Below are 24,781 nucleotides of genomic sequence, written 5' to 3'. Positions count from 1 at the left end.
CCTCCCCTCCTCCTCCCCTCCTCCTCCCCTCCTCCTCCCCTCCTCCTCCCCTCCCCTCCCTCTCAGCCATCACTCACAGATCGTAGACGCTCTTGAACTTGTCGAAGTTCTTGTTCTTGTAATGCACAAAGAACTCGATCTCTGCCTGCGTGAACTCCCTCTGCCTGACGAGCCCGCCTCGCGGTGCGATCTCATTGCGGTAGGACTTGCCGATCTGCGCGACTCCAAAGGGAATCTTGTCAGAGTTCTGCTCCGCTGCAAACTTGTAGTTGAGGAAAATTCCCTGAGCGGTCTCAGGCCTGAGGTATCCCTGGATATGTAGTGAGCAAGACTTGGAGGAGGTTGCTGATTGCAAAGGAGAGGGAGAGGAGAGGTACAGACAGTGCAGGCAGGGATATGCGAAGCATTCAATACAGTCATTGTGGTTGTCAATATCAGAGGTGTGATGAAAGGAACAATTCACGACCATGAGGAGATTGTCTTTCATGTTCACCACACGACAAGTCACAGCTGTACAATACACAAAACAACTCTAACTTCAACACAACACAACACAACACAACACAACTTCAAACAAGGAGTGCTGAACAAAGGAAAACTCGACCTGAAGCAAACCAGAAGGTCCGATTGGTGTTGGGAACATGAGATTGAACTCGTAGGGATCCGTCAGCTCATTTCCAGTCTCCGGCGCCTTGATGCCTGCATGAAACGTTTCAGCAAAATTTGAAAACCTCAGGAGATCACGATCCCAAATCAGCATGAAACTCTCACCATACTCCTTGATCTTGGCGCCGAGCTCCTCGCGCGAGAAGCTGTCGGCAGCTGTGAGGTCCTTGGTGTACCTCGTCCTCTCCTCCTCAGTGATTGTCGGGACTTTCAGACGATTCTCCATCTCTTCCTCCAGCAGCTTGTCTGCCCTGTAGAACTTGTCCTCCTGCAACCTGCTCTGTATGAGGACACGAGGGGCGAGAAAGAGCAGACGGCCATCTCACGTGTCTTTCACCATGAAGTCGTTGAACCTCTCCACGTGCCCTGTGACATTGTTATTCGATGTCTCCTCCTCAACCTCCCCTTCCTCCCTCCTCCCCTCCCTACCACTCCCCACTCCCTCCTCCCCCGTATGCTCCATCCCCCCTCGTCTCACCAGACGTCTTGAGGACCTCGTGGGGCATGATGGTCGGATCTTCAATCTCAAGAAGGTTCTCCTCGATCACGAAGTGCTTCCTCCACAGGCTGATGATGTTGGCTTTCAGAGCAGCTCCAGGGGGACCGTACCTGCGTCGATCACGTCTCACTTGCACCCCTTACAGTCGGCTAGCTGCGACTCACGTAAAGAACCCGGCCGTTCCTCCGTAGATGTCGAAGGCAGGACGGAAGAAGAAGCGACGCTGGAGGACCTCGGAGTCAGAGCAGGGAGGTAGACGACGGGACATTCATCTCCAACAGACAACACAACTCCTCTATCATCTCTCTCGCGTCACCTTGCAGATGTCGTCAAGCTCTCCCCTTGTCTTGACGTAAGGGTTGGTCTCGATGGGCTTGCTCATCTCAGCGATCTCTTCCTTGATCTTGTTCAGGTTCTGGATGGCAGCGACGAGCTCGGGGTCATCCTTAGGCTACGACAACCCAGTCAGTGCCAGGCAGAACGGGAAAACAAGATTGAAATGCTTGCAAACAGGGGGCAGGAGTTCAGAAGAGGTTCAGTGAGTAAGACATACATAAAAGAAACATGAACACACAGAGAGGCGCAAGATGCATTCGTCTGTTTATGAGATGACGTGGCCGACTTGTGGGAAATCATTGATGATGGTGTTTCACACAGAACCAAAACAGAGTTTGCAAGTCAATAGATGAGAGAAGGTTCTCATCAAGACTAACATATATCAGCATCATCGTCATCATGTCATCCTTGTCTCCATCGCTTCTATGGAAACAAGACACAGAACGACAAGGTCGATCCATCCCAGAGCCCCTGCGATCGCAGGCCCCGTCTCTGCCATCACAGCCATGGAACTTGCCGGAACGAGGCATACATCCTGGTCCTCTCATGTCCTCTCCTCCTCACCTTCTTCTCAGCCTTGAGCCTCCTGACCTCCTCCGCCGCCGCCTTTTGCCGCTGCTGCGCTTCCTCCATTTCACGTGGAGCTCCTTTTCCCCATAACTTTCACTCAACTCTTGCCTAGGAACCATGAAAGCCGGGGGACCGGAGAATTTAAAAGGGTATATTTATACAGTACCAGGAGGGTTTTGTTGAGTTTTTAAGCGTTATATTAAGGGGGAAATGTCCTACAGCTCTTCGCGCATGGTAGAGATTTAAAACAACTAAAAGTTTATAAATGTTTACCGGCTCGTTTATGTGTACCTGACAACAATCTAGAGTAAATTTTGAGCTACAGCTCTAAAACATATTTAATATATCTGTATGAGTTTTGAGAATTATTTTTTGCTAGTGCTGTGAAGCTTTATCCGGCGTATCATGGCAGGGATCAAGGATAGGTACTTAGGAGGAGGAGGAGGAGGAGGAGGAGGAGGAGGATGTGAACAAGAAGAGATGAGAGAGGAGAAGGATGATGAGTGGAACAAGAGAAAACTTCAAACTATTAAGATCCGGGGAATGAAGGATGACCTTCGTAAGGAAGTGTGGTAGAAGTATCGCCACGGAGATGAGGAGTTGAGAGGAAGAGGAAGGAGGAAGGCAGCGGAAATGAAGAGATGGGGGACCTGTTCATCATGTTCGTGTCCTTGTTTTTTGTTCTTTTGAGATCTCCAAGTTCTTGCTCGTTGTATCAACACGTTGAATGCGGTGTTTGAAAAAATCTTTCAGGAGTCGCTTTGGCGCCTAGGAGATCAAGACCCTCGTCGTTGTGCCGCATATCTTTCATAGCAGAACTCACAGCAATATTATTTGAAAAGTCTCGATCACTGAGAAAGGAAAGGGCGACGACACTAGCAGCAGCTACTTGAGACATGTCTGCGGAGGTAGCAGGGATAGGGGCGCTCCTAAAGCCGAACAAGTACTCTATCCTTAAGTTTGTCGACTTGCATCCGGGCGGAGCAGCAGCTCTGAGCGGTCAGGTGTTTGAGGACGATCGTCTTGTTGCGGTCGATGGTGTGGTGAGAGGCATGCTTCAACATGGCGGCGTCGGGGCTAACCAAGATTCAGGTGGTTCGAGGCATGACCCCTCAGGAGGTCGCCCCTCTCATCCGCGGGCCCGTGGGATCCAAAGTTGACCTCGAGCTCCTGAGACCAGGAGCCTCTCAGACTGTCATCGTCACCCTCACGCGCCAGCCTATCCAGCAGGTTGGGCCCCCAGCAACAAACAAGCCGAGGCGGCCGGACCCTCCGGTGCCCAGCCCAGCCAAGTCCGGGCCGTCGAGCGACGGGGAGATGCAGATATCAGCTCCCTTCAACTTCCAGCACAAGTTTCATGTGCAGGTCGACCCCAACTCTAGGACTGGCTTCCGGGGCCTCCCTCCAGGCTGGGAGGATCAGCTTGCCCAGGCCAAGATCAGCAAAGAGGAGGCACTGCAGAACGGGGAGGCTATTCTAGAAGTCCTCAAGTTCCAGATGGAGCAAGGATGTCAGCCAGCCCTCCCCACCCAGCAGCAGGTCTGTCTCGCTGAGCTCGCCCGTCCGCTCTCTCACATGAACCTCCCAGGCCAGCATCGAGGCACGCCTGGCCGTTACTTTCATCAACGATGATCCTTCCAGCAAGTACGTGATCGCGCCCAAGGCGATCGGACAAGGTGGCATGGGAACCATCTACCTTGCAAACGACAAGAAGGCTGGACGCCAGTATGCAGTCAAGAAGCTCATGTTGTCCAAGACAACAGACCTCCCTGCGCTACAGGCACATGCCAGATGCCGCAACTCTTACTGCTCACTGACGGTTCTGATTTCAGAACGAGATCGCTATGATGCGCACGTCTGCCCATCCAAATGTGGTGGAATACATGGAAAGTTTCATGTTCGACCGCTGTCTCTGGGTTGTCATGGAGTACATGGACTGTGGCTCCCTCACCAATCTTCTCCAGGCATGATATCATGATATCACCTTCAATGCTCGGTTTCTGATCATACCTCTATTGGACAGGCCTTTTCCCACTCAAAGGTACAACTCAGTGAATCAGAGATCGCTGCTTTGCTCATGGGGAGGTAATGGGCGATCTCGACTGGTGGACTTTTTCTTTCTCACCTGTGCTCAGTGTTGGAGCCATAGCTTTCCTTCACCAGCTGGGAAGGATTCATCGCGACATCAAGTCCGACAATCTTCTGGTACCAGTTCTGCCCCTACATCTTCTACGCTCTGACCTGTACCTCTAGCTGAACTCCAAGGGAGATATCAAAATGGCCGATTTCGGCTTCTGCGTGCAGCTGACTCAGGAGAAGGACATGCGTCACTCCATGGTGAACTACGTCCCAGCTGAGCCTCAGCTCCTCTGACACGTCACAAGGTCGGAACTCCATACTGGATGGCTCCAGAGCTTGTGAGAGGGCAAAGCTATGACCAGAAAGTCGACATATGGTCTCTCGGTATTATGATGATCGTAAGTTGCACACCAATGGGGGCAGTGTGTGACCGAAGCTCGCAGGAGATGGCAGAAGGAGAACCTCCCTACCTCAAGGAACAGCCTCTTCGTGCCCTGTATCTGATTGCAACGAGGGTGAGCCTGACTTGCCTTCTCTCTTGTCTGTTTCGGATTGTTTAGTTATGTGTAGGGAACGCCCAAGCTCAAGCAGCCGTCCAAGTACAGCGCCATGTTTATGGACTTCTACGATAGATGCCTGCATGTTGACCCAAAGAAACGCGCTACCGCCGCTGAGCTCATGCAGTAAGTGCCGGCCTTGACCTGCTACACCGTCTCATACCTTCTGCCTTACAGGCACCCGCTGATGGGCACTGCCATGAGCAAGCAACACATCGCTGCTGTAGTCTCGCGATACCGCAAGGAGAGATGAGGCACGTGTGGGTGAGAGAACTGAGGGAGGGGAATCACGCTACGGTGTGTCTGTAACGATATTTACTCGAGTGCATAATGAAGACCAAGATCGGAGTCACACGCAACGAGCTAACATGATCCGGATGTGCGCGGGGGGGAGAAACCAGAAGTTGCACAAGAAGAGCTATCAACTTGACACGTTCAAGACAAAAAAGGTGAAGGGCACATGCCACAACTCAAACTTATCGAGCCTACAACATCTCCTTCACGGTTCCACTCTCAAACATCGTTTAGAATTGCGACGTGTAGCCTCACAAAACTTCAGTCACTCCTTCGTTCACCTCTGATTCCTGCTAGCATTCGTCATCGAATCACTTCCTCCACTCCTTAGAGCGAAGGAAAGGCAGAGTCGTCTGCAAGGTTGAGGGTCGCGCCATGGTTGTCTCTCCTGGGGCGACCACCTCCTCCTCCATCCCTTCGGCCACGTCCTCCACGACCTGTCGAAGCAAGCAAGTCAAGAGATGACAGTGAGAGGGCAAGAGGCATCACCACGTCCAGGAGAGGCTGTCTCGTTAGATGCGGTGGTGAAGTTGAGGTCAGTCAGGACCTGAGACTTGCTGGCACGGCCACTAGTCTTCTTGCCCTTCTTGCCGGCGTCATCGCCGAGCTTGATCTCAAAGACTTCGTTGTCGTCCTCCTTGAGCTTGAGACCCTTCATGTCGATCTGGTCGGCCTCACGCATGGGCTTGGCGGCGAGGCTCTCTGAAGCCTTCTCAGCCTGTTGCTTCTTCCACTCCTCGAGAGTCATGGCGGCTTCTTCCTTTCTCTTCTCTTCGGCGGCCAGCTCTGCAGCAGCTTTCTCCTCCTCAGTCATCTCCTTAGTGTCTTCGGCTTCGTCACGGGGAGTGGTGCCGTCTCCTGGGGTGCCCCAGTTGCCCTTGCCAGCCCCACCTCTCTTGTTCTCATGACCGTCAGCCGCACGGCCGCGCCCGGTGCCACTGTGGCGCTCATAATCTCTCTTGCCGCCCTTCTTGCCTCCACCCTCCTTGCCTCCACCCTTCGACGAGGTCTGAGGCTTGCCGGAGGCCGAGGGAGCAGGATCAGCCTTCGCCGTCTCCTTCTTCGGCGGATCCTTTTTCCTGGAGGCATCCTCCTTCTTGACGGGTGCGGGCGCAGGGGCGCTCTCGTCCCCCTCGTCCTCATCGAGCATGGCGAAGGGATTCTTGCTGACTGCAGACATTTTATCTGCTCGTCCTCTCCCGCTGCTCTACCGCTCCTCTTCCGCTCCTCTTCCGCTCCTCTTCCGCCTCCTCCGCTCCTGCGGGGCTGCTGCTGCTATGCCGCACGAGGGAATCGCGCCCGTTACAAAGAAAAAAAGGGAAAAATCGTGTAACGGTAGTGGTTACTGTATGTAACGGTGGCTGCTGCTCGAGGTTGGGTAGTAAAAGAGTCTAGGTGGGGTCCAGATAGGCATGGTGGGTGGTCTCCAGGTAATGAGGTGGGTACAAAGATGATAAATAGGGGGTACTAGAAGTTGAGGCGAGTGGTCAGGCTCACTACCCTACCTACCAATTCAATTCTCCGCCCAACCTGGTTTTCAGGGTAGGGTAGGTAGGGAAGGTATGGGTGGGTGAGCATGATGAGAGGAGTTCGGGTATCTATGGATACAGGGGTGGTTGAACTAGATCGGTAGGGTAGTAGGGATAAGGAAGAGGCCGAGGAAATGACATGTTTGGTTCCATGTATTTGGGGGTGGGGGTCATGGGGTAGTGTAAACATAGGGGTAGTGTAACCCAAGGGGGTGGGGATGTGGGCAGAGGATTGCCAGGAGAACTTGAGAATGGGCGTTACAAATACGTTGTAAACGAAACGGTTTAATAACGTCTAGTAACGTTTAATAACGAGCTGATAAAGACGGCTGCATGCATGAAACATATGGACATATGGGAGGGAGGGACACGCTGGGAGGGGGGAGCAGGAGTCGGAGCAGCAGGTGCTGCAGGTGCTGCATCAGGTGCAGGGTAAGGAGCAGGAGCAGGAGCAGGAGCAGGAGCAGGAGCAGGAGCAGGAGCAGGAGCAGGAGCAGGAGCAGGACAAGGAGCAGGAGCAGGAGCAGGAGCAGGAGCAGGAGCAGGACAAGGAGCAGGAGCAGGAGCAGAAGCAGGAGCAGGAGCAGGAGCAGCAGCAGCAGCAGCAGCAGCAGCAGCAGGAGCAGGAGCAGCAGGACAAGGAGGAGGAGGAGGAGGAGCAGCAGCAGCAGCAGCAGAAGCAGCAGGACAAGTTGACGGGATTAACAGGGCTATCATGTGATGAAAAGTGGGAAAAGGAAAAGAGAAGAAAACAATGCAGCTCTTCGAACGGTCGTAGCGGGTGGAAACGAGAGGCAAAAACACGAAGATTCTGTGAGGGTTCATTTGGTACCCATGATTGATCTTGAGCTTTATGCCAAATACAGAGTCCAACGTGCTAAAAGAAGGGGGGTAGATACTTATAGAGAAATAGCGTTAACAGAACTTCTCTAAGAACCTGATGTTGTTCATGGAAATCCGTTTATTTGTTCTGGATTTGACGAGAAAGGGAGTTGTAAAATTATTTTGAGGGGAGAGATAGAGTAGGGTGTAAGACATCTATGAGCCCAACCCAAGCCGGAGAGAATCAAGTTGTTTGTGATGACTTATTCGGTCTTTGCAGGCTTGCAGGACTCGAACCATGAGGCTTCCTGCGCGATCGCTGTTGCTCTGCCTCTCCCTCCTGGCGCTCTTGTCGCATGTCTCTTCGATGGACTATGACGACGATGAGGATGATGAGCAGATCAGCAAGAGCAGGTTGTTCGCTTCCTCCTTCTCTGTGACTCTCTTACAAGCACCAGTGTCAAGAACGCTGAGGCTCCCATGGGAGAGATGCAGAGGTCGATCAGCATTGAGGTTATTGCATCCCTGTTGCTGGCGTTGTGGTATCTGAATGTTCCTCTTCTATAGGGATCTTTCTCGGATGAACAGTTTCGCGCGCTCCACAAGAACAATGTTGCAACATGCTGAGACGTGAGTTTCAAAGGCTGAATTTGTCTGCAGATCCTGCGAGTTATGCTCGATGGAGGAAAGCAGCAGGCGATCGCTCGAGCAGACGGCTCCTTCACCATCTACGATGTCACCTGCTCCATTGATTCGAAATCTTGGGCGTAACATCGAGTCAGGTCTCGGAAGGAGTGCATTCTCTGGACGTCGACGCGCCAGGATGGATTTTCGAGCAGGTGAACGATCGTTGCTGAGAAGAAAGGAGAGCAGGAGGTGATCTCTCTTTACAGATCAAGATTGATGTGCATTACAAGCGAAATGAGCTCAAGGTTCGTTTGACTTGCAAGAAGCTTTGGATCTCTTGGCTATCCTTAATTTCATTCCTCCCCATTCCTCGTCGCTTTGAGCCGCTTCTGCCTCCTGTCAATCTTCCTCTCCTGTTGTTTCTTCCCATCCTCCTCCGTTCCCTTCTTCTCCTCATCTTTTCTCTCTCCCCTTTGGTTACTTCTTTTTCCCTTCCCCCTTCTCCTCCCATCCCTCACCTACCGTACCAGGTGAGAGCCTCGTTCAACGGCGACAATGTTGGCAAGCCCGTCAAGTACCCGCTCACACTTCAACCTAGCATTCGCGTGAAGGTGGGGGGGAGGAGGCTGCGAGTGCTGCGCTAACGACGAGACTGCAGTACTTTGAGGAGAGAGAGAAGTTCGACCCTACCGTTTACTTGAAGAATCCGATGGTAGCGGACAGCTGGAGGACTTTCGTGCTTGACGCAACATGGCAGGTTGTGATGGGTATCATTGCAGCTCTCATGGCATTCGTGATGCCCAAGATGGTTGAGGTGAGAAGACTGTTATGATGTGAGGATGGTGAGGATGACGTGTCATGCAGAACATGGATCCGGAGGAAGTGAAGAAGTTGAGAGAAGAGATGAAGAAGACCGGCGGGACAGCGAACGCGTTGAAGAGTGCGATGCAAGGAAGTTGAAGGCCGTTGAGCTAAGGGAGGGGATTGACATCATCTTGTACATTGTGACTGCTTTTCTTCTTGTGCTTGAGATTAAACAGAATGGTTCAAGCATGACAGAGGGAATGGAACTCTTTTCGATTTTCAGATGTCTGTGTGTTTGCAGCAGGACAATGCATCTTTAAAATACTTGCCTGTTAATCCTGTAAGATACAAACTCCATGAGCAAGAAGCAATCCAACTCTCAAAGTTATTTTAAAATGACATCCATCAGGTCCTGTATGGATATTTGTTCAATGATATCGCTGATCGAGGTGTATTTCTTACATGGATGTTAAGAGAATTCTGTAGGTTGGTGATGGTTCTGTCAAGAATTGCACAATTCGAGATGTTTGTTCATAAATGACCTGAGCAACGTCAGTAGAAACTTGCAGTAAGCAACAGCTGGAAGCGGACATAGGGGAGAGAGATAAGTGGGTTCGACGGGGAGGGAAAGAGGAGGGTGCATACATGGTGACGAGGAAGGAAGGTGATGGGATGGGAAGTTGGGTCGAAACAAAGAAGCAAACAAGGGCAGATACCAGAGAGATGAGCAGCGGCAGTGTAGGGAGAGGGGAGCAGGAGCAGGAGGAGCAGGAGGAGGAGGAGGAGGAGGAGGAGGAGGAGGGACAGCAGCAGCAGCAGCAGCAGTTACCGGTAGTCATCATCGAAGTACGGGAAGACTCCTTTGTAAACCGAGTTGGTCATCATCTCCTCAAGATGCCTGCAGTTCTCGTCCGACAGTCTCTTGACATCTGCAGCTCAACTTGACCTCGCCCCCTCTCCCTCGCGCTCGTCCTGCTCGTCCTCATCCTCCCCCCCCTCCTTTCCCCCCCCTTCCCTCCTCCTGCTCCTCCTCGTTACCTGCCGTGTACGTCACAGCTCCATCCCAGTACCGCACCCGCCACAGCTCGCCCATGCTCGCCCATGCATCTTCCAGCGGCTTGGTACTGTGAGGGCCCGTGGCGAAACATTCGACGGGCCATGGCTCGGGGATCCAGTCGCCCGCTCCGTCTCCTCCCACTGACGCCTCGGGGAATCGCTCGAGCGCATCAGCCCAGGCGGAGGAGTCACTCTGAACGAGCTCGAGGAGGTCGGGGCGGAGGAAGGAAGCAAAGGGGCTAGCAAAGCAGGTCGCCGGAGTTTGCATGGCGTGCTGGAAGGACACGGTGGGGCCTCGGTCGATGCTGGGGAAGGGCCGCTGGGAGCGAGAGGGGATGCCGTCAGAGACGATAAGCTTGTGCGCGATCCCCTTCTGCCGCAGGACCTGTAGGATGGGAGAGGTGGAGAGGCCAAGACGGAAGCGGTTGTAGACGACTATCTCCACAGTAGCAATGGGATAGTTCATCAGGACGGAAACGGCCCAGGGGAGCAAGTACTTCCTTTCCTCCTCGTTGTACCCAATCGCAACGAAGTGGATATCATTGGAGAAGTACCTCCGAACGTTGAGCTGGAAAGTTTCGGGGAGCTGGAGAACATGCTGCTTCAGCTGCTTGAACTCGAGGAGGAAGTTTTCGTAGTCGTCCAGTGCCCTGTTGAGCAGCTCCGAGATCTGCACGTAGTTCCAGTTCCCATCCGAAGTCCTTCCCACCTTCCACCTGCTGTCGATTGGAAAATCTCGAGGGTTCGCCCCGTTCATCTCGTTGGGAACGAGGACGCAGCAGTCGAATAGCGCTCCTTCTGCCGTCACTGTCTCTGCCCCCGGCAACCACAAGTCGATGACAGCTACCGCCCTCTTGTACGCGTCAAACATCTCCGATCTGCTCAGCCCGTCCAGCTTGACAAGCAAGCAACCCTCTCTCAACTGCAACTTTGTAGTGTCAAACTCGTGGTCGTTGTCATACAGCACAAGACGCTCCTTGAACGACCTCAGGGTCCCATCCTCACTCTCCTCCCTCGCTCTCTCCGCTGCAAGGTAGTACATCTCCAGCGGAGGAGCGCGGATGTAAGCCTCCTTCACGCACCCCATCACGTCCGAGAGGAAGTAAGTGTCACAGATCATGTGCTGCTTCTCATCCACAAAGTACGCCAAGGAGGGGAACGAGTAGCCTATCTGCCACTTTATGACCTTGACCCTGTCTGCCAGGAACGGGGCCCCTGTGTAGCCGGGCATCAGGTACCCCTGAGACTCGTCCATGGCATGCGGGATGGCTGTGACGATGACAAAGTCATGGATGGTCAAGTTCTTGAAGACGATCTCGTAGTCTTCGATAAACTGCAATCAAGGTGTCAGGGTCTGACACAAGTTGACCCCGAGCCTCACGTTGCTGTGCTCGGTCTTGTACTCGTACACTCCATCCTCGAGGTAACTTTCTATCCCCTCTCTGCGAACAGCATCATGCAGCTGATGGAAGACCTCTGCTCCTCTGTTCTTCATCTGCCTCCCTCCTCTCGAGTAAAAATAGACGATGGGCGCTCTGTAGCGAAGCTCGCGTCTGTGCGGCTGCACATGGACGATGGTCTTGTTGAGTCATCGAGCACAAGTCAGGACAACGAGGAGAGGAACGAAGAGAGGGCACGAACCTGAGCATGATCGGACATGGAGAGTCCTAGAGTCTCGTCGGTGTAAACGATCTCGTGTTGGGACGCATGGCAGTAGAGAGAAGATTTCGTCGCAATCATTGCCAGCAGAGCAATCCCCATCCTGCTGCACGTCCAGCTGCTGATCCCTGCCATTCCTCCTCCATGACTCGCGTTACTCTCGTCTCCTCCCCCTCTCCTCTCTCTCCTTGCCCACAGTGTCACCCGGTTAACCATTTTCCTCCCCGACTGATTCCAAGGGCAGAAATGGTTCCAAAATACCTCAAAAATTGCTGTCCTTCGAAGTAGCTAAGTACAAGTGCTGAGGCGGTCTTTTCATGCAGTTCCTATTAGCAAATCCGTTTCGATGTAACTGGTCAGGTTATAAGGTGAGAGAAATGCTCTTCAGGATCTCGCTGTTGGCCATGGCCGCGGCGCCGGTGCTGAGCTTCAGCGGCTTTCATGCAGCCCTTCGAGTGTCTTCCTTCCATCGCTCTCACATCCAGCATGATCAGCGCTCAAACTTGCGCCTTCCTGCCTCCCTTAGAGCACCAGCACAACATGCTCGAGCGCGATTTGTTTGCGCCCTGGCGGATAGCGAGCATGATGAGATGAAGTTTGGCGCGAGGTTGCAGGTGGATGACATCGATGCATTGAGGACCTGGGTTGAGGTGAGAGACGTTCTTGTCATGACAGATGCTGAAGATCATGCAGGATGAGATAACGACGTGGTTGGACGACGAGTGGATCCCAAGGCAAATTCACAGAGACATCGCTATCAGGGCTTCGAACACGATCAAGGAATCGTGGATGCGTGAGGATAAGGAGATTACCTCCATCCTGTTCAACGTTGCCAACGACTTGAGCACTTTCGATATGAGGGAATCGGATGTTAATGCCTGGGACATCGCCAACAAGGCGTCGGATCTGATGCTGCAGAGCATGGGGAGATTTTGTTCATGCTCTCAAGCACCTCAGAGCCAGTTCGCAGCTGTGAGCCATGGCGATGCAACTGATAGTATGACTCACCTGCTTCCTAGGCATCGTCGCCTCCAACCTTCGAGAAGAAGGTGGATACCCTAGGAGATCGTAGCAACAGCCTTATGACCTTAAGACAGGACGACCTGGTGTCTCTACCAGAGAGCCCCTTTGAGAAACACATCTTCTTGCAAAAGGTGAGAAGTAGAGACATGAGACGTTGTGGTGCATGAATGATTGAGAATGTTTCAGGCACTCGATGGACGACTGGATGCCTCTACCCTCAACCACGCAGTCTGCCAGAGTCTGAGGTGACTTGGAAGCATAGTTGTCTTGACATGGTCGATTTCGACCTGACGAGCATGCTCAGCGAGGAGGTCAAAAGTCGGTTCGGGGATCGTTCGATAGATTTGTTTCAAGGAGCACGGGACATTGAGACACTAGAAGCCATCATGGACGAGGCAAGCAGGTTGTGGGCAACTACCGAAGTCTGATGTTCTGCAGAAACTTGAAGAGCTCAACAGGAGGCAGGAAGACATGGAGGCTTATCTTGAGGTAGCCAGCACAAGTTCTTCCTAGGCATGCCGCTAACACGTGGCCGTGCAGGCATTGATCGGGGAGACACAGCTTAAGTTGGAGAGGGAGGAAGAAGACCCCGAATTCGCAAGAAGAGAAACTTGCGTGAAATGGCTGCACTTTCAGGGAGGTTACTAGACGAGATAGAGATGTTGAATGACTACGAATGACTGAATCAGTCGGATCATTCTGTGCCACAGAATCAAGTCGGACTTGATCCGCCCCGGCCCGGGCCAGTGTTCCCGGAGTCCGAGTGATTGGCAAGTCGCAAGTTCCAATGATCACCCCAGCCTGTGAGCCTATCCGATGATCCGTTCAATGTACACCGTGGCACTGCTGGCAGCGGGGCGGCCTGGTGAGTGAGTCATCGAATCATTGAATGATTGAACGGAAGTTCCGACCGGCGGCGGCCGGCCCCATGATCCGGCCGCCCGCGGTGTGAATCCCGGACTCGGAGCCCATGCCACGGCGTCTGTGGTGGTCCGGTGACCGTACGGCACCGTGATTTCAGTGCAGGATTAGTGACTAAGATAATACTAGATCCGATCGGGCCGTGACCCGGTCGGACCCGCCCGGCCGGGGTCCGGGGCGTGCACTGGGCCGGGGCCCCGCCCCGGCCCGCGGCCCCGCCCGGCCGGGGCTGGAGGGCCGAGCAGCCCGCCGGGCCCAGTGCGGCAGGTGACTCCGGAATGTGCCACCCCACCACCCCCTAGTTGAGATCAATCGCCTTCTAAAGCCGGTCATCCTCACCTTCGACGAGTTCATTTCCTGCCATGTGTGACCCCACCCTACTATTCAATGACCACCCACCCACTAGCAATCATGACATGGTTCTACACCCCCAATGATGACTTAAAAATACCCACCCTTGTTACTAACTTCATGATTACTTACGATATCCTTTCACCAAGCACCCCTCGCGTACCACCACCCACCCAGTTTATTGATCTGAAATCTGAGAGCCTACCCCTCAGTTTACATTTGCCCCTACATCCCTTTGTCATATACCACCCCACCCCCTGTTACCACCCCACCCTCGTCTATCCTCCCCTTTATGTCGCCGACCATCCCCGACGACACCTCCTGATCCGACCCTACCCTTTGACTGACTACCACCGGTACATGCATCTGACCCATGACTACCACAGAGATACCTCAAGTCCGAAACATACCCCCCACCCCCACCCTCAATGTACCACCCTACCCTCTATTCTGTCTATCTCGTCGTGGTCAGGCAACCTCTGGGCGTGGGATCCTGGAATACCCAACTATACAAACCATCACCACCCATGGAGTTGCCTACCCTACCCTGATGTTTCTTACCCCTACCCCAAAAAAAATTGACCCTACCCTCTAAAATTCACAATGATGGTTTCTGTCATTGATACTATATATATAGCCTCCTATCCTATATACAATTACTCATCTGTTATTGGTAATGATCCCCCTATCCCAATCCAGCCTGATTGAAGATTCACACCCACCCCTATTTTGATCACCCCCACCTACCTAATTGGGACCAGGACTCAACTTTCAAGTACCCCCACCCTGCTTCGATGACTCCTCTCAGGGTCACCCAGGACGCCTCATGGCAGGCCAGGGCAACGAGAGCAGGTGGGACGATGGCAATGAAAATGGATCGGCGACATGTGCACATGGCCTATCAAATTGAGAAGTGAATAGAAGATGATAATGGTAGAGGGAGGTAGCCAACGTGGAGGAAAGGAAGCTCCTCGGTAGAGACGAGAGATGCTCCTGTGCTTGTTGTGTCATCGGAGAGAGGATGAACGTCCCTGTAGAAAGGTTTAGGAAGGAGACACGCATGACACGTATCAGATTGCCTGAAGAATTCTAATAGAATTGTTATACGGGATCAACAATTGTGATGATTCATCGCTCGTGGATGTGATCGGTACAAACCAAAATTTCATCGTTACAACCAAATGGTTTTTGTGGAGGGCATTGTTTGGTCAGGTGCGAGGAGACGAGTTTAGATCCCGAGTGTAGGGTTGGATTCAACTAGCGAGGACAGTTATCAGTCGTGAATGAGTGTAGAAATGCTCACAATGGCTGACTTGATGCCCGCGACTCTTGACGTGGTTGTTGTTCCTCCACCCCGATGAATTCCGTTGCAATGATGTCGTCAGTACAACGACATCATTTGAAGGATGCTAGCGTATAGGATTGTTTTCGTGACTTTCGGATTTCAGATGTCAATAAGCTCGATATTGTAAGATCCTTTCTTTCTTGGCTACTTTCCTGGTCCCTGGTGAACATGTGCAAACAAAATGGATTCGATGATTCAAAGCTGGCGGTGAGCCTTGATGTTGTTTCCGACGATCAGGATTCTGATTGTTTTTTATCAGAATGATGTCAAGGGTATCAGATCAGGTTTCACGAGTTCTTTTGCTTTCAGTCCATTGTAACATGCAACCCCAGCGTTGTCAGCATTCATCACCTTGTTTTCTTCAAGTCTTACTTCATTCCGAAAGGTTCCTGCAGCTGTCTACACCTTCTCATCGCATGATACATGCATGCCAGGAAATGCCAAAGAATTCCAATACGGTCTCATCATCAAGTGATGACAAGGACCAAAACAGGTTCGATCAACAAACACAGCTGCCAGCGCTCGTTAACCCGTTGTGAAGTATCAGGAAGGAACAATCGCTACCTAATGAATCCGAAGTCTACAATCACATCTCCAAGTTTGCGAAGCCAAGTAAGATCGTGGGGAGGAACCTAGTCAGAACTTCTTTGCCTCTCTCACACCATTAAGAGTGACTCTGAGATGTCGCCTGACCATGTTGTGCTAGACGACTTGATGGCAACTTTCATAGTGGCCGAGACGCTAATCATCTACTGGTTCTTGTTTGCTTTTGCATGCATGTACGAGGGAGAGCACAAGTGGATCGCTGTTCCCATTGCAATCTTGATATGCGGTAAATCCTCTCGGAGGAGGAACGGGAGGGGAGGCTGACTGGCCCGATGAGGTTTTACGAGAACACGACTGTTTTGTGTGTTCCATGATATGGCGCACCACTCGTTCTTCTCGAAAAGCAGGATCAACGCGATAGGGGTGAGAGAGGATCTTGTCGCGTTTGCAAACGTGTAAACGTGTTGGCCTGCGTTGTTACAGGCCATCTTGTTGGGATGGATGGTGTATACACCATATTCCGGGTGGAAGAGAGGGCACGATTACCATCATCGGTAAATTTACAGTCAAATTTACAGTCTTGAGACTCTTCGTCTTCAGACATAGCAACAACACAGATAGGAAGCAATATGCGCAAACAGCCCCGCTGGACATCAAGCAATACCAGAAGTTGTCTCAGGCGCAGAAACTCATGTACAAGGTTGTGATGCTGGCAGCCGCTTGCTTGATGTCATGACACTGGTTTCAAGATGATATACGGACACTGGACCTTAGTGTCGACAACACCATACCTCTACTTCATGGTTTACCAGAGGTTCATTTCAAAGTGGTATGAAAACTTGCTGGTTGCCATGTAAGAATACAAGAAATGTCGTGAACTGTCTCCTCAAAGCACCTGTCAGGTACCTGTTGGCAATCTATGGATATGGAGACTACAGGCTTATGATGGTGGATCTTCTCACTACTGTAAGTGTAGGACAACTGTCCCAGCTCCTCTCGCTTTTTCTCCTTGTTTTGATCATCCTTTCCTCTTTTCCTCCTTTCCTCCTCTCCCCCGCCTCTCCTCCTCTCCCCCGCCTCTCCTCCTCTTCCCTACCTCTCCTCTTCTCCCCCGCCTCTCCTCTCCTCCCTGTCTCCTCTGCTCTACCCTTCATCTAGCACTCTGTACATCATCTCACCCCCAGCATCTCTAATACAATTACTGCCAACCTTGTTGTCTGACGTCCTGCCGGCAGGGTCTAGGAGGGGGTCTGGGAGTTTTCCTTTTCCACATTCAACACACTTTCGAAGGATCCTACAAGGTGTGGAGGGATCTAGGAAGTTCCTTGAAGGAAGACTTTGTTCTCACCAACAACGTCAGGCTCCCTGCTCCGAGTACTCTCGTTACGAGAATGGAATGACGGGGAGCTCGTAAGCTCTGAACCCTCTCCTCCTCCTGCTCCTTCAACATGCTGCTGCTCCTCCTCCTCCCTCCTCCTCCTCCTCCTCTTCCTCAGTTCCTCCTGTTGCTGCTGCTCCTCCTCCTCCCTCCCCCTCATCTTTCCTCCTCTTTCCTCTCGGTCACAATTCCGAAGGTACCTCCTGGTCCCGGAATGGTTCAAGTTTTTCTCAGCATCCATTGAGTATCACCACATCCACCACCTCAACACTCGGGTCCCCTTGTACAATCTCCGGTACGATGATCTCGTTCTCTCAGTCCTCCATGTTAGTCTCTCGACTGATCACGACGTGCAGCGCATGCCACGAGTTTGGCCAGCATCTCTTCAACTCCGTACCAACTTTTACCCTCCTCGGCGCTGCTCAACGGCTCCCGTACTCGATCAGTAAGAGGAGGGGGAGGGAGGAGGTTGAGAGTTTGACTCGCTGCCGCAGGAGTCGATGAAAACAGAGAGTTCATCTCGGTAAGCAACATGCGGCATGCTGAGACGATCGCTGACGTTCTCCTTCCTCCTTTCCACCCTCCTCTCCTCCCGATCTTTAGTGTTACGATGACTACTTTCTGTCCTCGGCGCGATGAAGGCGGAGGGGACACCAGGATGGAACTTATTCTACTCAACACACGTCAACCGAGGAGGAGGAGGAGATTTCCTCTCGTGGATGCAGGAAGGGCGGCGAGGACCGAGTGAAGGTCCTCTCCCTGCCAGGCATTCAGGGAGATCGAGCAGAGGGAGGGCAGGAGGAAAGGCAAACCCCTTGCTGCTCCCCCCTCCTCCTCCATCCCTTGCAGATTATTCTTTTGACCGGTGTCAAACTAGTCAAACGGCTCGCTATAGTAAAACGTTCACTTTTCCTCGGAGTATGCAGCTCGTCTGAAAGACTTCGATGCCGTCCGAGCTCAGGTGGCAGCTCTGCATCTCGAGAGCCTGCAGGCGGCGGCACTTGGGGATCATCTGCTGGGCGTCAGCTGGAGAAACATAAGAGTATGCATATCACCGAGAGCAGGGCCGCGCCTCCTTCGTCGCCGAACGGGTTCCAGCTGTGGAGGTCAGGAAGGATCAGGGGAAACAGCCTCCTCCTCCTCACCTCTTCCATCCCCTTCTCCCGTCCTCTTCATCGACCCTCACCCCTTCTTTCCTCTCTCCCTCCGCTATCCTTCCTCTTTCCTTCTGAAATCCTCTCTCCTCTCCTCGCCTTCCTCTTCTTCCCCTGTCCTCCACTGCGCTCTTCTCGCTTTTTCCTCCTTCCCCCTCTTCTCAACTTCTTCCTCGTCTCTTCCATCCCGCACGCACCTCAGGATCAGATCCTCGAGGTGCATGCACAGCGACAGACTTCTAGTGAGCGGCAACAACCCTTGGGCTCCAACTGCGACCAACGTGGTGAGGAGGAAGTAGAAATAGAAGTCAAAGGAAAGGAAAGGGAGGAGGAGGTAGTGGCGGTGAAGGTGGTGGACGAGGACGAGGACGAGGACGAGGACGAGGACGAGGACGAGGACGAGGACAAGGACAAGGACAAGGACAAGGACAAGGACAAGGACAAGGAGGTAGTGGTGGAGCAGCAGCAGCAGCAGCATGAAAGCAAGAGGAAGGGGGGGGAGGGGGGAGGGGAGAGGGGGTTAGGAAGCAACGAGCATGAGCAGGAGCAAAGGTTCAACAGACGCGCGAGGGACTCTAGGGGAAAGAAGGGAAGGGGGAGGAAGCAGCGCGTTACTCTTGTTCCCGCTGAGATTCAGGGCTCTCAACTTCCAGCTGGAGGATATAGCTGTCAACACGTGTCAGGCCAACCCTCCCCGCAAACAGCTTTCCCACCTTGAGATAAGTGAACGGCCCCAGCGTCCTCTATGTCGTTATGGGAGAGGTCGAGCAGAACGATCCAGCTGCTCTCTGCTCGATAGTCAGCTGGAGAGCCAGCAGGTGAGGCGAACCTGCAAGGGGACGCAGCAGCGCCTGCATGCCAAGGGGGCCGAAGCGGTTTGCGGCAAGGTTGAGATCGCGGAGGGAGGAGCAGGAGGAGAGGGAGGAGGCGAGGGAGGAGACTCCAGCGATGCCGAAGTCGTTGGAGGCGAGGTTGAGGGACTGAAGGGAGCAGTCTGTAGCAAAGAGAGTGAGGGACAGGGAGGCAGACAGAGGGAGAGGGAGGGAGGAGGAGAGAGGAGGAGAGAGGGTGGATGGGTGGGAAGGAGGGAGAGAGGGCAAGGCGGAAGAGACAGGGAGGAAATCAGTGAGTGTGAAAGACAGAGGAGAAGAGAGAGGTTGAAACAGGTAGGGAGGGTAGAGATATGCGTCAGGAAAGGTGCCATAGGGAGACTAGGTTGCAGGGTTTGAGGAAGGGAAGGAGGAGAGCAAGGAGGAGAGCAAGGAGGAGAGCAAGGAGGAAAGGGAGGAGGGAGGAGGAGAGGGAGGAGGGAGGAAACGAGTCCTCACTTGCTAGAGCTTCTCTCAGCTTCTTGACCTGCCCCCCTGCGATTTTATTCCACATGATGTTGATCGATCGGATGGAGCTGGAAGGATTGCCGGACATGAGCCGGCAGAATCCGTCCGGGCCAACCTGATGGGAAGTCTCATAGCTGACTTGCAGTGAAGGCCGAGCGGAAACTTGTCGCACCAGCTCCTCTCAACATACTCCTGCTCCTGCTCCTGCTCCTGCTCCTGCTCCTGCTCCTGCTCCTGCTCCTGCTCCTACATGTTGTCCTCTTCCTTCCTCCACTTGCATCCTCTTTCTGCTCCGTCCACTCATACTTTCTCGTCTCCCTCCCTCCCTACTCCCCCAACAGACATCCCATCTCCTCAAATGTGCTTCTGATCCACCTACAGCTCCCTTCCTTGCTCTCCACCTCCTCTCCCCCCGATTTTACCTGATTGTTTTCCAGGTGTAGCTCCTGCACGTGACGACAACGGCCGATGCTCTCAACCCCTTCGTCCGTTACTTCATTGTAGCCCAGCCCCAGCATCGTCACACTCGTCGGCAGGTTGTCCATGATGAATCTGCCGGTCACGTCAAACGTATCGGACTCCTTCCCAGCTTGTCAAGTTGGACATACGGCAGGGAGTCATCCTTCAGAGAGCATCCAGTAAGAATCAGGACGGACAGGCTGGTCATGGTGGATAAGCAGCTTCCCATAACCTTGGCCCCATCTCTTCCGAACTTATTCCAGCTGAGATCAAGCTTGTTCAAACTCGCCGCAACGGGAGATTTGCACAAGCTAGAAAACAGATTGTTGACCCCAACGTGCGACACCTGATTGCAAGGAACCCATCATTCTCATCCTCCACCCTTTTTCTCCTCCTCCTCCTCCTCCTCCTCCTCCTCCACCACCTCCTTATCATCATCATCATCATCATCATCATCATCATCGTCGTCGTCGTCGTCGTCATCATCATCATCATCGTTATCGTCACCACCACCACCACCACCATCACCATCATAGTAACAATTCATTCACCATCAATCATCATCGTCATCGTCATCACCACCTCGTCCTTCACCATCGACTGCACACTCTCCAACCTGATTTCCACTCAAGCTGATCACTTTCAGTTTGTGCAGCTTGTGGAACGCTTCTGACATAATTTCAACTCCACGGTCGTACAGAATGTTGTAGCCAAGAAGTAAAGTGTGCAACTCTGAAACCTGTCGTCACCCACCGACAAAAATCTACAAACAGCAACATCTTACCCTTGCAGTCAGAAATGAATCCACTCAGCATCTGCGCCTGATCCAGCCGCAGCCCGAGCCCAGTCAGGTCCAACAACTTGAGGTTCTCACATTCGTGAAGAATCGTCAGGTCAAAATCGTCAGCGCTACTCTCACAGACTTGCAGGCTGGTAAGAATCCTCTGCTGTATCTTGTTCAACCTGGTGTGCTTGCATTGGATCTCTACGTAGCCCTTGAACCTCGTCAGCCACAACGCCATCTCTGACATGCTCGGAGTGACTTTGCTGGAAGCAAACACGATGGTTCTCTTCATAGCAAGCGGGAGTTGCGCGTTGAGCAGCCTGCAGGACTTCATGCCCAACACGACCCTTGTCGATGGCCAAAACTTTCGTAACAGCCTCTTGTCGGCAGCGAGAGAGAGGATAGAAGACATCGACACAATGCTGGTCAGTGATCTCGTGTAGTTGTTGATGATCTTCGTTGCATGTTCAACCGTGTGATTGACCTTGTTCGCCCTGTTTGCGTTGGCAGCACCGGATATGATGTTGTCTAGGAGAGTTTCGAAGGGAGAGTTAGCTCGCGTGTGCAGAGCTTCAGGATGATTGGACGGATCGTTTGATGATGACATGTCATGATGTCTGGGATGAAAGAAGATCTTCACATCCGCGAAAGGATGCAGAAAAGTCTCGTCGAAAGCCAGCGGAGCGATCATGTCACCTGGTACGATCTCCATCTCCTGCTTCTGCACGATGCGCTTCAAGTTCAGAATCAAGAAGTTGTTCTCCACAATGAGGTTTTCTCCCATCTGAAGTATTTTCTTGGACGTCATTGTCTTCAGATCGTTTGCTCTATCCCCGTTCCCATGGTAACTAACGGTTGCATGTCGATCTTCGAGATCCTTGCCCTCTCCATCTCGACCCACCTCTCTCTCTTTCATTTTGTCTTGTGGCTCAGCACTGACAGGATGAGAATCTACCGCATCCCAAGGCACAATGCCTGCACTGACTGCAGTTGCCAGGGCAGGAGCTGTCCCGGCCCAAACTTGCTGCACAGAGGACACGGGAGGAGGGAGGTAGGGAGCGAGAGGTGCACCAAGGGGGCGAGCAAGAGGCAGAGGAGGAGAGGAAGGAAGCAAGCATACAGCTTCATGTCTCTCCACTTCCCCTTCGCTTCCTTGCCATCTGCATCGCCGGCATTGCCCGACCATTTTACCTCCTTGACAACCACCCCCTACCCCTGAGACATGGTGTTGAGACCCACCCTGGGGTGAAAAATATCCTTCACCTCCACCCCCATTACATGAATCACACCCGTACTTTCTGTCACCTTGACAAGCAAGTACCCCTCATTTTAAGCATAAGTACCCATACTATCCGAGAGGAACTCCGGATTCTGTAACAGCCTTATCCTTGTCAAGTACCCCCTACCCCCCTTTGATCGCTTGTTGAATTTTTAGTGATTCCTCCCCTCCCTCCTCCGCTTCGCCCTCTCCCCCTTCCCCTCTCAATCCTCTCCTCCTCCGCCTCGCCCTCCCTCCCTCACCTTCGCATGTCGGTACCACGAAACGATTTCTCGGAACTTTGTTGCAGAACTTGCCCATACTCTACGCCTCCCTCTTAGCTTATGTATCTTGTTCCTCTAGTCTTAACCCCGTATGTTCTCATTTTCCATGCAACTCTCTCTCTTCACTTTCTTCTACAAAATCTTCTCTCTGTGTAGCCCCCTGTTGCCAAAACTCGCCGACCGCTCGTCTTCCCGGTTCGACCTGCTCATGCACAGAGCCCAAACTAGCTCAGTGAATCTTCGCAGCAGCACCTTATATGCTTTGTTTTGCTATCATGAATTTCATGTTCCACCGGGTTACACGCTTTCATCCCTCAATCTCATAAGATCATTTCCTGAGTTTCCCTTCCTGACAATCGGGTACCAAAGTACGAGCCGGCACCTCTCAAGTTTCGAAACCACCTCAATCCTCCAAATGTGACAACATAAGATTTGTTATCAAGCGATAAAAGATGGTGTATATCTAGATTTCAGGTTTTGGAATTGCTATCATGTGTTTGAAGGAAACTAGCATCCAAGAGAGGAGGACTAGTTTAACTGATTGACTATCACAGCATCAAACAAGTCAGTTACAGAAACATGATAACGAGAATGAACACACCCGTCTTGATGATGGATCAGCAAACTTCTTGAGATGCTCAACCTGAATCCTTCAGCATGAGGCAGGCAGTGAAGAGAATAAAGTCTCTACCTGTGACGCTTGGTGCTCCGTGATCGCCAAACATTCCTCGACCTGTCTGCTCGACTTTGTGAGAAAAGCAGCGGCATGATTGGCAGTAACCTGATGTATTTGCATTCATCTGCTAGTTTACATTTCAAGCTTGGAGTGAAAGCAAACCATTGTCAATCCCAGTATTGTTCAGTTGCACACCTTACTGATTCATATCACGCTCTGCTTTGGATAGGGCGAGATCTATGTCCTCCAGTGCCTGTGAAACTCGACTCATGGATGTTCATATGACACGTGAGAGATGACAAGCAAGTGTTTGTGAGAGCTTTTTCTGAGACAAAGAAACAACGTTGCCTTGCCTTGTTAGCGTTTTCGTCGGGATGGGCAGATCGGAGCAATACAAGAGATTTCAAAGAGCGCGTTCTATTTGCTCAGTGTCAGCTTGTCAACAATCAGTTGCTGAATTACTGAGAAACGAAGTCTTCCACGAAAGACTGAAAGCTGTCGCCATGTAGCCCCATGACTCCTGAACACATAGTATGATCAGACCAGGTGTCAATCAGTAAAACATTTCTCTATTGAGATCATGATTTTTTTTCAAGTGATTCAACAGGAAGCTACTTGTCGTTCATCTGTCTTGCTCATGCACAGATGCTCGTAACTACAACATGCTCTCGTCCCTCCACGGTCTTCCCCTTCCATTCCCTGCAGGCTCCGGACTACATTACAAATTTTTGAATGTGACCACCCCACCCATACTCGGTCTGCACAACTGTGAATACCCCACCAGAGCTGAATTTGCACCCTGACTTCGGACCCCATCTACAAAACTAGCTACACCCCTTCTTATCATATATTTTAATAATTCAGCGGTGGGTACTTGGTGAATGGACCACCCCTTGGAATCAGTTTTCTACCACTACCCCCTGTCATCCAGGCTACCCTTCCTTGTGTCCACCCCACACGCATTGCATGGTTTGGACACAACAAGTTCCAACCCGCCTCAGAAAGACCAGGAGGCCACCATGGCATCCTTAGCTACAAGAGCAGCGCTGGCGATGCTGTTGCTTCCGGTGGCTGACAGCTTCCATGGCGCCAGCACGAGACTCCCATCATCATGCAACTTTCGTCTCCGTCCTGTCTCTTCCTCGTCGACTCGTGATTATCTGACGCACTGCAGATTTGGGATGGGTAGGAATAGGGCTCTGTTGCCAAGGTGTATGAGCGAACAGCCAGGAGCAGGGAACTCCTTTTCCAACATGTTCAAGAGGATGACAGAAAAGCTGCGTATGCCAAAAGTGAACAAGGAGAAGCTTACAGCCATTGGAATCAGCGCAGCTCTGGCTTACGGTTGGGTCTCTAACGTCAACATGTCCTTGTGTGTCATTCTTTCCTGGGTCACTTTTGGAAAGTCCTGCGGCCTTAGTCCTCTCGACCAAGGGCAATGGCCAAGTTTCCTCGCCGTCTATGCAGGCTTCTGGCTCGCATGCAACTTCCTCCGCCCATTCAGGATCGCCCTGGCTGTAGCAGTTTCGCCAGCCTTCGACAAGCTCATTCATTTCCTTGAATCTCGTCTAGGCATCTCGCAGCAGAAAGCAACGTTCCTCCTCATCTTCCTCGTCAACGTGGTCGGAACGCTGACGCTGCTCTTCGGGGGGCTCTTCGTTGCCACTCGTCTGACGGGCACAGCTCTCCTTCCCACCAAGGGGCGCCTCATGTTACCATGAAACGTTGCTCCAGCCTGCACGAGTTGACGACAGTAGGACCCAACGC

At 52.3% G+C, this 24,781-nt stretch overlaps 8 protein-coding genes across 8 annotated transcripts in view; 5 read left to right on the top strand and 3 right to left on the bottom strand.

Annotated features, from left to right (window-relative positions):
• GUITHDRAFT_99819 (hypothetical protein) overlaps nt 1–2,134 on the bottom strand; it is a gene marked incomplete at both ends in the record, with an annotated part of 6,071 nt that extends 3,937 nt beyond the window's left edge. Inside the window, 8 exons of the mRNA XM_005841264.1 lie at nt 78–310; nt 605–699; nt 772–941; nt 993–1,032; nt 1,145–1,275; nt 1,330–1,388; nt 1,482–1,616; nt 2,066–2,134. Coding sequence (XP_005841321.1) covers nt 78–310; nt 605–699; nt 772–941; nt 993–1,032; nt 1,145–1,275; nt 1,330–1,388; nt 1,482–1,616; nt 2,066–2,134 — 932 coding nt within the window. The remainder of the gene's footprint in view (nt 1–77; nt 311–604; nt 700–771; nt 942–992; nt 1,033–1,144; nt 1,276–1,329; nt 1,389–1,481; nt 1,617–2,065) is intronic.
• A 1,254-nt stretch (nt 2,135–3,388) lies between these two features.
• On the top strand, nt 3,389–6,276 carry GUITHDRAFT_83971 (hypothetical protein; the record flags this gene model as incomplete). Its single annotated transcript, XM_005841263.1, is given in 10 exon segments — nt 3,389–3,610; nt 3,672–3,890; nt 3,904–4,009; nt 4,134–4,276; nt 4,325–4,408; nt 4,456–4,548; nt 4,594–4,665; nt 4,721–4,833; nt 4,885–5,438; nt 5,491–6,276. 9 exon segments carry the CDS (start codon nt 3,389–3,391, stop codon nt 4,958–4,960), a joined length of 1,128 nt encoding a protein of 375 aa, XP_005841320.1. The 3' UTR covers nt 4,961–5,438; nt 5,491–6,276.
• Nucleotides 6,277–7,630: 1,354 nt separating this feature from the next.
• On the top strand, nt 7,631–8,964 carry GUITHDRAFT_149982 (hypothetical protein). Its single transcript, XM_005841262.1, has 10 exons — nt 7,631–7,766; nt 7,811–7,865; nt 7,920–7,964; nt 8,013–8,087; nt 8,135–8,191; nt 8,246–8,284; nt 8,510–8,590; nt 8,638–8,691; nt 8,737–8,793; nt 8,844–8,964. The coding sequence occupies exons 1-10, from the start codon at nt 7,651–7,653 to the stop codon at nt 8,937–8,939; spliced, it is 675 nt and encodes a 224-aa protein (XP_005841319.1). The 5' UTR covers nt 7,631–7,650; the 3' UTR covers nt 8,940–8,964.
• Nucleotides 8,965–9,608: 644 nt separating this feature from the next.
• Nucleotides 9,609–11,633, bottom strand: GUITHDRAFT_132086 (hypothetical protein; the record flags this gene model as incomplete). Its single annotated transcript, XM_005841261.1, has 4 exons — nt 9,609–9,712; nt 9,822–11,172; nt 11,221–11,400; nt 11,481–11,633. The coding sequence occupies 4 exons, from the start codon at nt 11,631–11,633 to the stop codon at nt 9,609–9,611; spliced, it is 1,788 nt and encodes a 595-aa protein (XP_005841318.1).
• A 546-nt stretch (nt 11,634–12,179) lies between these two features.
• On the top strand, nt 12,180–12,425 carry GUITHDRAFT_58554 (hypothetical protein; the record flags this gene model as incomplete). Its single annotated transcript, XM_005841260.1, has 1 exon — nt 12,180–12,425. A coding segment is annotated over one exon (246 nt), but the record flags the coding sequence as incomplete, so codon positions are not given.
• Nucleotides 12,426–16,059: 3,634 nt separating this feature from the next.
• Nucleotides 16,060–17,701, top strand: GUITHDRAFT_132084 (hypothetical protein; the record flags this gene model as incomplete). Its single annotated transcript, XM_005841259.1, has 11 exons — nt 16,060–16,107; nt 16,168–16,238; nt 16,285–16,384; nt 16,434–16,537; nt 16,587–16,650; nt 16,920–16,985; nt 17,045–17,094; nt 17,259–17,357; nt 17,419–17,507; nt 17,557–17,585; nt 17,666–17,701. 11 exons carry the CDS (start codon nt 16,060–16,062, stop codon nt 17,699–17,701), a joined length of 756 nt encoding a protein of 251 aa, XP_005841316.1.
• A 250-nt stretch (nt 17,702–17,951) lies between these two features.
• On the bottom strand, nt 17,952–21,580 carry GUITHDRAFT_99812 (hypothetical protein; the record flags this gene model as incomplete). Its single annotated transcript, XM_005841258.1, has 12 exons — nt 17,952–18,074; nt 18,118–18,160; nt 18,414–18,486; nt 18,832–18,882; nt 18,930–19,004; nt 19,046–19,210; nt 19,545–19,668; nt 19,976–19,999; nt 20,048–20,105; nt 20,162–20,358; nt 20,629–20,744; nt 20,797–21,580. The coding sequence occupies 12 exons, from the start codon at nt 21,578–21,580 to the stop codon at nt 17,952–17,954; spliced, it is 1,833 nt and encodes a 610-aa protein (XP_005841315.1).
• A 2,717-nt stretch (nt 21,581–24,297) lies between these two features.
• GUITHDRAFT_63464 (hypothetical protein) lies at nt 24,298–24,735 on the top strand (the record flags this gene model as incomplete). Its single annotated transcript, XM_005841257.1, has 1 exon — nt 24,298–24,735. One exon carries the CDS (start codon nt 24,298–24,300, stop codon nt 24,733–24,735), a length of 438 nt encoding a protein of 145 aa, XP_005841314.1.
• Between the last annotated feature and the right edge of the window lie 46 nt (nt 24,736–24,781).

This window comes from Guillardia theta (assembly GCF_000315625.1).
Source record: "Guillardia theta CCMP2712 unplaced genomic scaffold GUITHscaffold_3, whole genome shotgun sequence".
In the NCBI taxonomy this organism is placed as follows: domain Eukaryota; class Cryptophyceae; order Pyrenomonadales; family Geminigeraceae; genus Guillardia; species Guillardia theta.
The sequence above is the reverse complement of the archived record's forward strand: the minus strand, read 5'-3'. Positions and strand labels throughout refer to the sequence as shown.